The sequence below is a fragment of the Rhamphochromis sp. 'chilingali' genome, assembly GCF_963969265.1.
Source record: "Rhamphochromis sp. 'chilingali' genome assembly, chromosome: 13".
NCBI classification, from domain to species: Eukaryota; Metazoa; Chordata; class Actinopteri; order Cichliformes; family Cichlidae; genus Rhamphochromis; species Rhamphochromis sp. 'chilingali'.
Genome location: NC_137940.1, coordinates 2,852,914 through 2,866,993, shown reverse-complemented (window position 1 = coordinate 2,866,993; position 14,080 = coordinate 2,852,914). Strand labels below are relative to the sequence as shown.

The 14,080-nt window shown below is 44.2% G+C and overlaps 2 protein-coding genes across 2 annotated transcripts; one reads left to right on the top strand and one right to left on the bottom strand.

Moving 5' to 3' along the window:
* Window positions 1-897: 897 nt before the first annotated feature.
* On the bottom strand, window positions 898-2,940 carry LOC308409062 (piggyBac transposable element-derived protein 4-like). The gene is made up of 3 exons (XM_080901598.1): window positions 2,727-2,940; window positions 1,643-2,580; window positions 898-1,553 (listed from the first exon to the last, which is right to left on the bottom strand). The coding sequence occupies exons 2-3, from the start codon at window positions 2,369-2,371 to the stop codon at window positions 1,005-1,007; spliced, it is 1,278 nt and encodes a 425-aa protein (XP_080757724.1). The 5' UTR covers window positions 2,372-2,580; window positions 2,727-2,940; the 3' UTR covers window positions 898-1,004.
* A 445-nt stretch (window positions 2,941-3,385) lies between these two features.
* Window positions 3,386-14,054, top strand: LOC308408984 (piggyBac transposable element-derived protein 4-like; the record flags this gene model as incomplete). The annotated part of the gene is made up of 4 exons (XM_080901477.1): window positions 3,386-3,554; window positions 3,701-4,639; window positions 4,729-5,094; window positions 14,013-14,054. Exons 2-4 carry the CDS (start codon window positions 3,701-3,703, stop codon window positions 14,052-14,054), a joined length of 1,347 nt encoding a protein of 448 aa, XP_080757603.1. The 5' UTR covers window positions 3,386-3,554.
* Between the last annotated feature and the right edge of the window lie 26 nt (window positions 14,055-14,080).

Here is a 14,080-nt window from a genome sequence, read left to right as displayed (position 1 = left end):
TGTAAAAAAAGAATTACATGAATGTAAACATACCAGATTATAGCCAAGGGCTAATTTTCATCTGTTGTCCTTAAGCATAAAAATAGACATAATAATTCATAAAAATTCATCATTCATTCATAATAAAAACTCCATCACCAAACTTACACATACACACCATTCTGTTCCCAAATAAAACATTAAAACTATGCAACTCATACATGATCACACACTTGATTTGTCCATAACCAGTTTTTAACCTTTGCCTTAAACAAATTGAATGTCGAGCATTCTCTAATGGGTTGAGGAAGACTGTTCCACAGATGGCCACCCTGGACAGAAAGGACGTTCTGCCCAAATGCTGTCCGTCTGTGGGGTATAAACAAGTCTCCTCGGATTGTAGCTCGAGTGGTCCTGTCTGAGCTTTCTTTATGCCTAATGAACTGCTTTAGTGGTGGTGGAGCAAGGGAGTGTAAGACTTTATATATTAAACTCACTCTTTTAAGTTTCACTAAGTTATTGAAGTTCATATGAGAGATGATCATTGAGTAAAAATACGTTTTTGCTACATTCATATTTAAATTATTACGTATATGATTAAAATTTCGATTATTAAATTTAAGTACCTGGGACACTTTATTTATGTGACTCTTGAAGGATAATGTTGGGTCTAGAATGACCCCAAGATATTTAACACTGGGATTTCCAGGCTTCTACCGTTCTACCTTTAAAAGCCGGAGAGCAGTCAAATGCTGGAAGTGGAAGCTAAATTGGCTAGTCATTCATATGTATATTAGGTCGTTACCTAGGAATTCTGGAGGGAGGGGAGTGGGGGTGAGTGATTGAGGGGGTGAGGGAGTGGAGTGTTTCAGTTTGCCATCTTAGGGAGAAATCAACACATGTCCTTTGTATGTCCTTTGTTGCTGACATTTATTGATGAAAACAGTACAAAAAACCAACCATTTGTACACATATTTACAAATAATGATAAAAAGTGAGTGAGTACATTTCAACATTTTCAGCAATCACTCACAATCCTGGCACTGCCACGGTATCTGTCGTCTGCATTTACCACATGTGTACCTGTAGCAGTGAACACATCGCACAGTGGCCTGATTTTTTTTGCATCTGTGTTTGACCTGACACGTGGCCCTTTTTCCAGGGCTCGGTGTGGAGGGTTGTGTCCGAAGCAACTGATCTTTTCTTGCCTTCTTCGCAGCTACATGAGAGCGAGCCAACTCCCTTGCAAACTCCACCAGGAAGTCCACCCGTCTTTCCTTCGTCCCGGTGCATGCTTGATACAGCACATGTGCATTCAGTGCTGCCATGTCAATCATGTTATAAAACACGGCGACTGGCCAGCGCCGTGTTCCTTTGCGGACAGTGTACTCCCGAACCATCTGGTCCATCACATCCACGCCACACTTTGTTTTGTTGTAAAGGGTGACAGTGTTTGGCTTCCTTTTGGTAGTGTTATCAGTCTGAACCACGCCGTGCATGCTGCTAAGAATATAGACTGTCCTCTTCCGTTTGGCCGCATACGCTGTCAGCGTGGCAGCAGAGGTTGAAAACACCTAAGAAATAAGATAAATTGTTATTTTCATAGCCCTTTTACACACAATGAAACACATAAACATAGAACCACAAATGACCTGCAACATACCTGAGTGGTGAATTCATTGCGATCTGTCTGTCTAGTGGATTGAGGAATTTCCCTGCGAATCTTGTGGACTGTGCCGAGGATGGTGGTTTTCCGTCCAAGAAGTTTTTGCGCAAGTGAAAGTGATGTGAAGAAATTGTCCGTGGTAACATTTCTGCCCTTGTCTAGGAATGGTTCCATCAGCCTCATTACTACATTTTCAGAAAGTCTCTCCCCAGTGGGACGATTGGGGTCCTTGCCAAGATATGGGAAGACATTGCAAATGTACTTGGATTTTAGGTCGCAGGCCACCCAAAACTTGATCCCAAACTTGTCAGGTTTACTTGCAATATACTGCAGGAAACAGCACCGAGTCTTTGATGGGAAAAGCTGCTCATCAACGGTGATATGTAGACCAGGGTTGTAGCACGTGATGCAGTTGGTGACAAATGATCCCCACACACTGGAAATTGCAGCGAACTTATCAGTCTTTACTCGATCACTGCGGGTGGACTTGTCATCAAAGCGTAGGTGTTGCATGATGTCTTGGAAGCGGTTTCGTGCCATAATTCCAATTATCTGTGGGTTTCCCAGGTTTGCTGACCAGCAGTCACGTAGAGATGGAACCCTGTTAACTCCCCGCAAGATGACAATTGCAATAAATGCCATTAGTTCAGGGAGGTCCATGAACCAATGAACATGCTCCGTTTCCTGTGCATGTTGAATAGTCCATTCTTGAATGCTACGAAGCATGTCAAGAGTGATGAAACACAGGAAGCTCTGAAGGCGACTCGAGATACTTTTCCTGGCCTCAGCCGTTGGCTCTCCATCTGCAGCGTACGCTTCTATCGGGGTGAAAGGGAGACGGGTCCCCACCTGTTCTTCACGCCACACTGTGCCATCTTTCGCTGTCTCAGTCCCCAAACAAGCTCTCTTTTTAGGTGGAGAAGCAGTCTCCTCATCTGCAGTGTGAACAAATTCAAACTGTGAGCAATGGGAAGGTCAAACGAAATCACAAATGCATGCATAGATACTAATTATAATTCCAGTATCTCCTCATCTGTATCAGAATAATGTCTGAAATATCTTACTTACTACATCCACTTACTTGTTTGAAATGAAATAGGAAATGATATGAAATGTCTTCCTAAATAAAAAGATACAACTAGAGTTAGGTCTGTGAAGGTTCTCAGTCATCCAGGTCATCGTAGTCAAAGGAGCTTGCAAAGAAAAGCGTCTGGACTTCTTTAAGTTGCTTGAAGACGTTTCACCTCTCATCCGAGAAGCTTCTTCAGTTCTAAGGTCAAATGGTGGAGAGTCCCAGATATAAACCTAGTGGGAGTGACCCCCCACAGAGGGACAAAGGACCCCCTGATGATCCTCTAATCGCCTGAGCCAAGGTGGGAAACTGGGTGTGGGTCCCAATCAACCAGAGTTTCGGGTGGGTTCATTGTGAAACCTGGCCCCACCTTATCATGCGAATTCCTGAGATCAGATGGCCCAGGATGTGAGTGGGCATTAAGGCGTCTGGGAAGGGATCTCAAAACTGGATTATAGATGGCAGACAGTTGGTGTCGTAAACCCCCGCCTCTGTTCAAAGATGGTCGCTCACAGTGGACATAGATGGCTTCTTTCACTCCTCTTTCAAAGGTTTGAAAGAGGAGATCATCAGGGGGTCCTTTTGTCCCTCTGTGGGGGGTCACTCCCACTAGGTTTATATCTGGGACTCTCCACCATTTGACCTTAGAACTGAAGAAGCTTCTCGGATGAGAGGTGAAACGTCTTCAAGCAACTTAAAGAAGTCCAGACGCTTTTCTTTGCAAGCTCCTTTGACTACGATGACCTGGATGACTGAGAACCTTCACAGACCTAACTCTAGTTGTATCTTTTTATTTAGGAAGACATTTCATATCATTTCCTATTTCATTTCAAACAAGTAAGTGGATGTAGTAAGTAAGATATTTCAGACATTATTCTGATACAGATGAGGAGATACTGGAATTATAATTAGTATCTATGCATGCATTTGTGATTTCGTTTGACCTTCCCATTGCTCACAATTTGAATTTGTTCACACTGCAGATGAGGAGACTGCTTCTCCACCTAAAAAGAGAGCTTGTTTGGGGACTGAGACAGCGAAAGATGGCACAGTGTGGCGTGAAGAACAGGTGGGGACCTGTCTCCCTTTCACCCCCGATAGAAGCATACGCTGCAGATGGAGAGCCAACGGCTGAGGCCAGGAAAAGTATCTCGAGTCGCCTTCAGAGCTTCCTGTGTTTCATCACTCTTGACATGCTTCGTAGCATTCAAGAATGGACTATTCAACATGCACAGCAAATGGAGCATGTTCATTGGTTCATGGACCTCCCTGAACTAATGGCATTTATTGCAATTGTCATCTTGCGGGGAGTTAACAGGGTTCCATCTCTACGTGACTGCTGGTCAGCAAACCTGGGAAACCCACAGATAATTGGAACTATGGCACGAAACCGCTTCCAAGACATCATGCAACACCTACGCTTTGATGACAAGTCCACCCGCAGTGATCGAGTAAAGACTGATAAGTTCGCTGCAATTTCCAGTGTGTGGGGATCATTTGTCACCAACTGCATCAAGTGCTACAACCCTGGTCTACATATCACCGTTGATGAGCAGCTTTTCCCATCAAAGACTCGGTGCTGTTTCCTGCAGTATATTGCAAGTAAACCTGACAAGTTTGGGATCAAGTTTTGGGTGGCTTGCGACCTAAAATCCAAGTACATTTGCAATGTCTTCCCATATCTTGGCAAGGACCCCAATCGTCCCAGTGGGGAGAGACTGTCTGAAGATGTAGTGATGAGGCTGATGGAACCATTCCTAGACAAGGGCAGAAATGTTACCACGGACAAATTCTTCACATCGCTTTCACTTGCGCGAAAACTTCTTAGACGGAAAACCACCATCCTCGGCACAGTCAACAAGATTCGCAGGGAAATTCCTCAATCCACTAGACAGACAGATCGCAATGAATTCACCACTCAGGTATGTTGCAGGTCTTTTGTGGTTCTATGTTTATGTGTTTCATTGTGTGTAAAAGGGCTATGGAAATAACAATTTATCTTATTTCTTAGGTGTTTTCAACCTCTGCTGCCACGCTGACGGCGTATGCGGCCAAACGGAAGAAGACAGTCTATATTCTTAGCAGCATGCACAGCGTGGTTCAGACTGATAACACTACCAAAAGGAAGCCAAACACTGTCACCCTTTACAACAAAACAAAGTGTGGCGTGGATGTGATGGACCAGATGGTTCGGGAGTACACTGTCCGCAGAGGAACACGGCGCTGGCCAGTCGCCGTGTTTTATAACATGATTGACATGGCAGCACTGAATGCACATGTGCTGTATCAAGCATGCACCGGGACGAAGGAAAGACGGGTGGACTTCCTGGTGGAGCTTGCAAGAGAGTTGGCTCACTCTCATGTAGCTGGGAAGAAGGCAAGAAATGAACAGTTGCTTTGGACACAACCCTCCACACCTAGCCCTGGAAAAAGAGCCATGTGTCAGGTCAAACACAAATGCAAGAACAATCATGCCACTGTGCGATGTGTTCGCTGCTACAGGTACACATGTGGTAAATGCAGACTACAGATACCATGGCAGTGCCAGGATTGTGAGTGATTGCTGAAAATGTTGAAGTGTACTCACTCACTTTTTATTATTATTTGTAAATATGTGTACAAATGGTTGGTTTTTTGTACTGTTTTTATCAATAAATGTCAGCAACAAAGGAAATACACCTATATGTGTTGATTTCTCCCTAAGATGGCAAACTGAAACACAAGTTTCCTTGTGGCTCAGGAAACTAACCACTCCAAGTGGCTCAGCATGGCCCCACCTTATTTACATAACAAAATCAGCTGTTCACAGGTGATTAAGGATATTAGCTAAAAGCCTACCAGCCATTTGGCTGGAAGGCGGGTTTTAGAGGTAGAAAAGCCAAATGGCTGCTCTCTGAGATAAAGTGCTTGAGTAGAGATTATATATAAGAATCTGTCCATGCATTAGGATAATAAATAAAATAATTCTAAAGATTTATTGTTGATTTAAGATAAGATAAGATAAGATAAGATAAGATAACCTTTATTAGTCCCACACGTGGGAAATTTGTTTTGTCACAGCAGGAAGTGGACAGTGCAAAAGTTATGAGGCAAAAATTAGAATACAATAAGAATAAATACAGTACACAGCTGTACAGAATAGAATAAAATACTATATACAGTAGAATAAAATAAAATAAATATACAATAAGATAAAAATAGAATACAAATACAAATACTATATACAACTGAGTAAAAATACAACGATGACAGAAAGGATTATTGCACTTAGTATTATTGCACATGTATGGATGTGTGTGCTTGATCAGTTAAAGTCTTTATTATGGAGTCTGACAGCAGTGGGGAGGAAAGACCTGCGAAATCTCTCCGTCCCACACCGTGGGTGCCGCAGTCTCCCACTGAAGGAGCTGCTCAGTGCTGTCACAGTCTGCTGCATGGGGTGGGAGATGTTGTCCATCAGGGATGACAGCTTAGCCGCCGTTCTCCTGTCACTCACCACCTCCACTGGGTCCAGAGGGCATCCTAGAACAGAGCTGGCCCTTCGGATCACCCTGTTCAGTCTCTTCCTGTCCCCAGCAGAGATGCTGCCGCCCCAGCAGACCACACCATAAAAGATAGCAGAAGCCACAACAGAGTCATAGAAGGTCTTCAGGAGTGGGCCCTCCACTCCAAACGACCTGAGTCTCCACAGCAGGTACAGCCTGCTCAGCCCTTTCCTGTAGAGGGCGTCTGAGTTATGAGTCCAGTCCAGTCTATTGTTCAGATAAACACCAAGGTACCTGTAGCTGTCCACAGCCTCAATGTCCATACCCTGGATGTTCAGTGGTTGCAGTGGAGAATGCTTGTGCCTGCGGAAGTCTACCACCAGTTCCTTGGTTTTACTGGCGTTGATCTGGAGGTAGTTCAGCTGGCACCAGTCCACAAAGTCTTGGGTCAGACCTCTGTACTCCTTGTCGTCCCCATCAGTGATGAGGCCGACTATTGCAGAGTCATCAGAGAACTTCTGCAGGAAGCACTGGGTGGAATTGTGGGAGAAGTCTGCAGTGTAGATGGTGAAGAGGAACGGAGCCAGAACCGTTCCCTGTGGGGCCCCCGTACTGCAGACGACCCTGTCCGACACACAGCCCTGAGTCCTCACATACTGTGGTCGGTCGGTGAGGTAGTCCAGGATCCAGGTAGTGAGGTGATGGTCCACTCCAGAGTTCACCAGCTTGTCCTTTAGAACCGAGGGAAGAATGGTGTTGAAGGCACTGGAGAAATCAAAGAACATGATTCTCACAGTGCTTCCAGCGGTCTCCAGGTGAGCGAGGGAACGATGTAGGAGGTGAATGACGGCATCATCCGCTCCAATGCCAGGCTGGTAGGCAAACTGAAGTGGGTCCAGTGATGAGCTTATTAGGCGCCGAAGCTGAGCCAGGACCAACCGCTCCAGGGTCTTCATCAGGTGGGATGTCAGAGCCACCGGCCTGTAGCTGTTGAGGTCCTTGGGGCGTGAAGTCTTTGGCACTGGTACAACACAGGAGGTTGTCCAGAGCTGTGGGACTCTTCCCAACCTCAGGCTCAGGTTGAAGAGGTGCTCCATCACCCCACACAGTTGGTCTGCGCAGGACCTGACGACCCTCGAGCTGATGCCATCTGGGCCCGCTGCCTTCTTGCCATTAATCCTCCTCAGTTCCCTCCTAACCTGGGTGGTTGAGAGAGACAGGCTGGAGCCTTGTGTTGAGTGTGTATTGGATGCTGTTGTTGGGGGTGGGGGGGAGTGAGCAGGGTGAATAGAGGAGGTGTGAAGTGTCTGAGGTGGAACAGCAGCAGTGGGGGTGGGTGAGTCTGCAGCCGATGTTGCAGACTGCCTCATGGCTGAGTCAAATCTGTTGAAGAAATGATTCAGTTCATTTGCCCATCTCACATCCCTCCCAGGCAGAGAGTTCTGCTGTTTGTGGCCCGAGATGGTTCTGAGGCCTCTCCAGACTTCACCAATGTTGTTTTGTTGAAGCTGGTTCTCCATCTTTATTGTGATGGGCAGCAGATTCCAGATTCCTCTAACAGTCCAAAGACATGCTGTCATTGGGGTTAGGTTAATTGGTGATTCTAAATCGCCCATAGGTCTAAATGGTTGTCTTTCTCTAAGCGTTAGCCCTGCTTCAGGCTAGTGATCTGTCCAGGGTCTACCCCACCTCTGTGACAGCTGGAATAGGCTCCCTGTGACCCTCATAAGGATAAGCGGAAGTGAATCGATGGATGATTTATTGTTTTGCAGCTGAAAATAACATGCTAGCCAGTTAGCACATAGGCTTAAGGTTCAATGGGTTGGTTTAGCTCAGGCAGTAGAGCAGGTTATCTACTTTTCACAAGAATGGTGGCTTGAGCCATGCCTGCTCCAGTCTGCATCCTTGGACAAGGTGATAACTCTCTGATGGATCCGTTGGTGTTATAAAGTAATTATACAGAAAAAACAGAAAGAAAGCAAATGAGACAAGTTCTATAAAGTGCTTTGAGCGCTCAGGTATAGTAGAAAAGCGCTATATACAAAAACATGTACTTGCCAAGCAGTTGTGGTGGTTTCAAGGGAGCAACCAGACAGAGGGACCAACTCCACCACCTTTAATTGTAGCTAATGACAATAGTCTGCACTCCAACAACTCCAACCAGAGTTAGAGTTCACGGCCAGCGAGAATTGGAGATTATGTATCAGAATTTCAGGAGGAGGACCACACCTCCAAACACGCTCCTTCCGGCTGCCATCTATATAGGTTCCCCTAGTTCTGCAATCTGATCATTCTCGTTTACGTGTCCCACCCTCACTCTCTCCTTCTACTCCATTCTTCAACTTCTTCACTCCTATTTAGTACATGGGGATCTGCCAGGCCCGGGAGCCATTGCCAGTCCCCTTCGAGGCCTTCCCCAAACCGCAGCTCAAGTCATGTCAAAGCATTCACTACTAAAACGCTGTCCAACTTATAATGAGGACGTGGGCCCAGCTAGTGAAAGACTTACCAAATAAATTGCTTGCACATGAAAAACATAACATCCCAATTATTTGATCTTTCACTTGAAATGTGCACACAAATGCATGTTGATCCTTATACCGACCTCCACTGCAAACACAATGCAAATCTGATAGTTACAGTGAGTCACTGTAACATCCAGTCGGCCCTCTGGTCAGTCACACATCTTGGGAATCATGTTGAAGGACAGGCAGTGAAAAACACAGTGAATGGAGATGGAGCTCTCTGGGTAGCAGAATTAATGGCCGACTAGCTAAGATTTGTTTTACTCCCACATTTCTTAATGCACTTCAGCTTTCTCAAATACCACTCTGGACCCTGCTTGTCCCCAATCCAAGCTAAGATTGCAAAGCTTCTCAAGAAGATTGTCATGCAGTTGCTGGTTGCTGTTGGTTGCAGTTTAGTTGCTGGATGATTTCCATGTTATAGCAGTATCTGGTAATACAAGATGAAAGTTAAAGAAAAAACATATATAAACATGAAGTAAGAAAGACTACAGCAAACTTATCTTTGCATGTTTCACAATGTTAATGACTCCAAAGTTCATCTCATCACAAGAATCTGTGCCATTGTAGTTAAAGTAAGACAGGATGAGAAACAATAGAATTTACAGCCACTGTCATCTATTGTGTAAGAACATGACCCCTTGGAGAGAAAGGTAATCTGTATATTTAGCATTTAATGGAGGGTAAAGGACACTTGGAGGTGGGGAGGACCTAAGGATTTGCATTTGATGTCACTTCTCCAGAACGATCTATTCCTGTTTGTCTGTGAATCTTTATTCCCTTTACAGAACTGTGTCCTGTGGAGGAAAAGAAGTCAGAATCCACACCTCAACAAAACCTCCACTAACAGAGTTCTTAATAACACTGCCACTGCTATTGTCAAACTTACGCTGTTGATTGGTTTTTACTCATGATTTAGTTGAAAGAAAGTTGACAAGTTTGAATGTCCAAACTGTTACGTAATAAGTAATTTTTGGTTCAGGTTTTGACTCGCCTACTAGACTCTATGTGACTCCTGATAGCTTAGCCAACATGAATGGGACAGGAAAGTTATGTTTACGTATCTTCAGTGTCATATCCATCCATCAACCCATCCGAAGCTTGGATGGTCAGCTTGATATCTAAAAAAACTGAGTTAATTATAAACAACAACAAAAAGGCATTTAATGCCATTTTAACCCAAATTGACACCATTAATCAACTGCATAAACCACTTTGAGGGAGGAATGGTTTGCACACTTGATCAATACTCACCCATTGGCTGTGAGCCAGAGAGGGATCTTCCTGAGAAATTGATCAAGTGATTGTATGACTTGCTACAGTTATATAGCAGCAACCTGAAGATCAAGCTGAAAGCATACGCTGCTTTACTGTCCATCTAGACTGTAATGGGTTATTTTGTCATACATCACAAAATAACCATGATGTATACTGTCTTCACTAATACCTGAAACCAGAAAATCAAATAACAAACTCTAAATAAATGATACAATTTGAAAAGTTTCTGACATCAGTGGTCATGGAAACCAAAGGCAAGACAACTGGCCTTTTTTTGGAACCACAGCAGTTGCACCACATTGGTCATTACAAATACTTCCAGTTTATACAGGGCATGAGTTGTTCCTGATATGTTAACCATGTGTTTGGGCAAAATAATTTGAGACAAGAATCTGTCAGAACTTTTGTAATTATATTTCTCTGTTATTGTGTTTTGTTTCACCAGTGCATGTGTGTGATTTATTTCCCCCCTGTGCATTTCCAAACCGATGATTAAAGTGGCCGGTATTGTCAACTAACTCTTCTGGCTCTCTTGCTTCTCCGTAGCGTGTTTGGCATTTTTTTTAACCTTTCGTTCTAAAAAATATCAAGAGCTAATAGAAATCAGATGAGTAAACAGCAGAGAGCAATCAGGAAATCAGGATGGAAAGTAAAACTTAGGACTGATACAAACATTAACACTGAAACATAAAGAACGATGAAGGAACAGCCTACAGGAACCATCAGCACCGGCTCCCCTCAGGGCTGTGTTCTTTCTCCTCTGCTCTTCTCCCTGTACACCAACTGCTGCACCTCCACCCACCAGTCTGTCAAGCTAATCAAGTTTGCAGATGACACCACCGTTATTGGGCTCATCTCGGACGGAGATGAGTCTGCCTACAGGAGGGAGGTTGAACGTCTGGTATCTTGGTGCAGCCACAACAACCTGGTGCTGAATGCCCAGAAGACAGTGGAGATTATTGTGGACTTCAGGAAGCACACAGCCCCACTCCCCCCCATCATCCTGACTGACACCCCCATCACGTCTGTGGACTCATTCCGCTTCCTGGGTACCACCATCACCCAGGACCTGAAGTGGAAGCCCACCATCACCTCCGTCATCAAGAAAGCCCAGCAGAGGATGTACTTCCTGAGGCAGCTGAAGAAATTCAACCTGCCAACACGGACGATGATGCAATTCTACACCGCAATCATCGAGTCCATCCTCACCTCCTCCATCACCGTGTGGTACGCTGGAGCCACTATCAGGGACAAACAGAGACTGCAGCGTGTTGTGCGCTCTGCTGAGAAGGTGATTGGCTGCAGACTCCCATCTCTGCAGGACCTGTACACCTCCAGGACACTGCGGCGTGCAGCTCGGATCTCAGCTGACCCTTCTCACCCTGGACACAGTCTGTTTGACCTGCTCCCCTCAGGCAGGAGGCTCCGGTCCATTCGCACCAGAACCTCTCGCCATAAGAACAGTTTCTTCCCCTCTGCTGTTGGACACATGAACAATAACCATATGACTGTACCCGCCACTAACACATGACCCTACGCTGTGTCACTGCATCATTCCATGTTTGGCACTGATCACCACCTGCACTCATGCATATATCTTTCTACGTAGCACTTTTAATTCTTATTCTCATGTATATATCTCATGTATATCTCATGCATACATCTTTCTACTTAGCACTTTTAATTCTTATTCTTACTTTTATTTTTTCATGTCTATTTAAGCGCAATTTATGACAGTATGTTTGCACTGAAGCACCGCAGCAATTTCCTAATGTTGTAAACCTGCTCAACATTTGGCAATAAAACCCTTTCTGATTCTGATTCTAAATGACGCTCCGCAACGTGGTGACGTCATTCGGGGCGACTGGAATCGATAAGGGAATCGTTTGCAAAAATGGCAAAAGATTCCAAGGAATTGAAACAGTGGGAACCGGTTCTCAACAAGAACCGGGTTTCGATACCCATCCCTACTGCCAGTATTAACCTGCAGGGCTGGACTGGGACAGAAAATTGGGCATTTTGACTAGAGACCGGCCCACCAGGTATTAAAGCCATAAAGACTTTGAATGAAAACATGCTGTTGTGACAGTGATGTACAGTCTTGTTGGTATATGTATGATTTATATACATTTTATGTCAGATAAAAACTTTGGTTGTAAGATTTAGATAATTATTTAATAAAAGCGAGACATTTTGAATGAGAATAAGAAAGAAAAGTATTTCTTTGTGCCCCCCTTTCCCTGTTAATGCCCTACCTGGCCCCCTGGCAAAACTTTCCTAGACCCGCCCCTGCACAGTTACCAGCTGTCAGCTACGTAGAAAAGGATCCTGGTGTTATTTGTCTCTCAGAAACAGTTCATAACTTCATAACTTCAACTCATTCATGTCACCTAAAAGGTAAACCTGTTTCTCCATGACATGTTCAGCTCTGATGATTCAGTAAGGACATCTCCTGGTTTCATCCTCATGTTTCCCTCTGACCAGATATCCAAACCATATCATGACCAGCAGGTTTACAGCTGTGGCTCCAGCAAACATCAGCTGATACTAGAAATTAATATTAAATAAATTCTAGCAACAGCTGATCAAGCTTAAACGTGCTGCTGTTGTTTAGCGCGACATCCGCTGGTTTCCTCTTCCTGGCGCAAAGTGGGCGATAAATAAACAAGAGAGAAAAGCCGATCAGCTGATCATTGATCAGTTTCATGATTGAAGTAGCAACAGGAGAGGAGAGAATGAGAGAAGAAGAGGCAGCTGTGCAGCGTAACGACAGAATAACTCCAGCTTTGTGTCTTTTTTTCATTATAGCGAAAGTCCGGGACAAACTGCGTCTCTTCTCAGCTCAATACGAAACGTGTAATATTTTCTCTGAATGAGGGACCATTCCATTTTTTTAAGGAGCCGTTGGCAACTCTACTAACTAACCTTATGAATAAAATAAAGTTCACTATCAGTAACATGTTTTGCCTTTGGGGTGGCACCTGGGGTGGCCAGTCTGGTTGGGGGGGTGGCCTGTGCCCCCCCAGGCCACCCCGCTGGACACGCCACTGATCAGGGATAGGCACGATTGTGGCACTGATTCAGTCTTTAGCACTACGGTTACCCCGGTGTGTCGGCCAGAACACCACCTAAGGCCAAAATGTCCCAGAGTATGGAAAAAGGAGCTTGAGGTTCGGTTTGAGGCACTTTATTGTCACAACTCAGTTCCTGTGGCTGTAAAAACAGCCAACAGCGTGTGTGTGGTTTTTCTACAAAGGAAATACACAATACAAATAAATGATAAATAAGATGAATAGATAAGTGACATATTCAGATATAGACATAATACAATATAGTATAACCATACAAAGATCAGAGCAATGTAGCAAAACTTCTACCTAAACTGTGCAAGTGAACGGCATTGCTGCGAGGTTAAGTTATCGACAGTACTCCCGATAGTTGCATAAAATAAAAGCTTCCCTATTATAACTCCGCCATAATGCTCTTATTGTGAAGAGCAAGCGGGAACGTGATACTTCCGGTCGAACTACGATCGTCATTTAACGATCCTCATAACAAATTGTCCGCTACAAACTCCGTATTATAAAGCAAACAATCACAAGCACCAGATACAACATACAGAGAGGCTCTGATAATACAGAAATGACATACGAGCGACCGTACATGTGTCAACTAGAGCTAAACCAGGATAAGCTAAAGCATAAATTAGCATATGAAATGAAGGTGAACTCACGCGTTGCATCCTATACCGCTCCAACTACGAACTACATTAGCTTCTAAATGGTAAACATAGTACAGTATCAGCATAAACAAAGGCAAAATGCAACACAGGTTAATACTCGTGTGTGATAATATTAAAATACAGAAAAAAATTAAAAGTAATGTAAAATTAAACATCATGGCTCTCGTCACTGAGTATTTAAGTCAGTGCCTTATATAATATCAAAATATGCAATTGAAAATTAATTTTTACACATTTGTTAAGTGAGGCTTGTGGCCATCATCAGGGTCATCTGACCATCATGACCCTGATGAAGGCCACAAGCTGAAACACATCGGTCAATTATTAAAGTTG

What these genes read in the sequence shown, in the direction of transcription:
- LOC308409062 (XM_080901598.1), bottom strand. Translation starts at nt 2,371, where the DNA reads ATGCTTCGTAGCATTCAAGAATGGACTATTCAACATGCACAGGAAACG. An exon ending in GCAATGAATTCACCACTCAG is followed by an intron (nt 1,554 to 1,642) that starts GTATGTTGCAGG and finishes CTTATTTCTTAG; the next exon opens with GTGTTTTCAACCTCTGCTGC.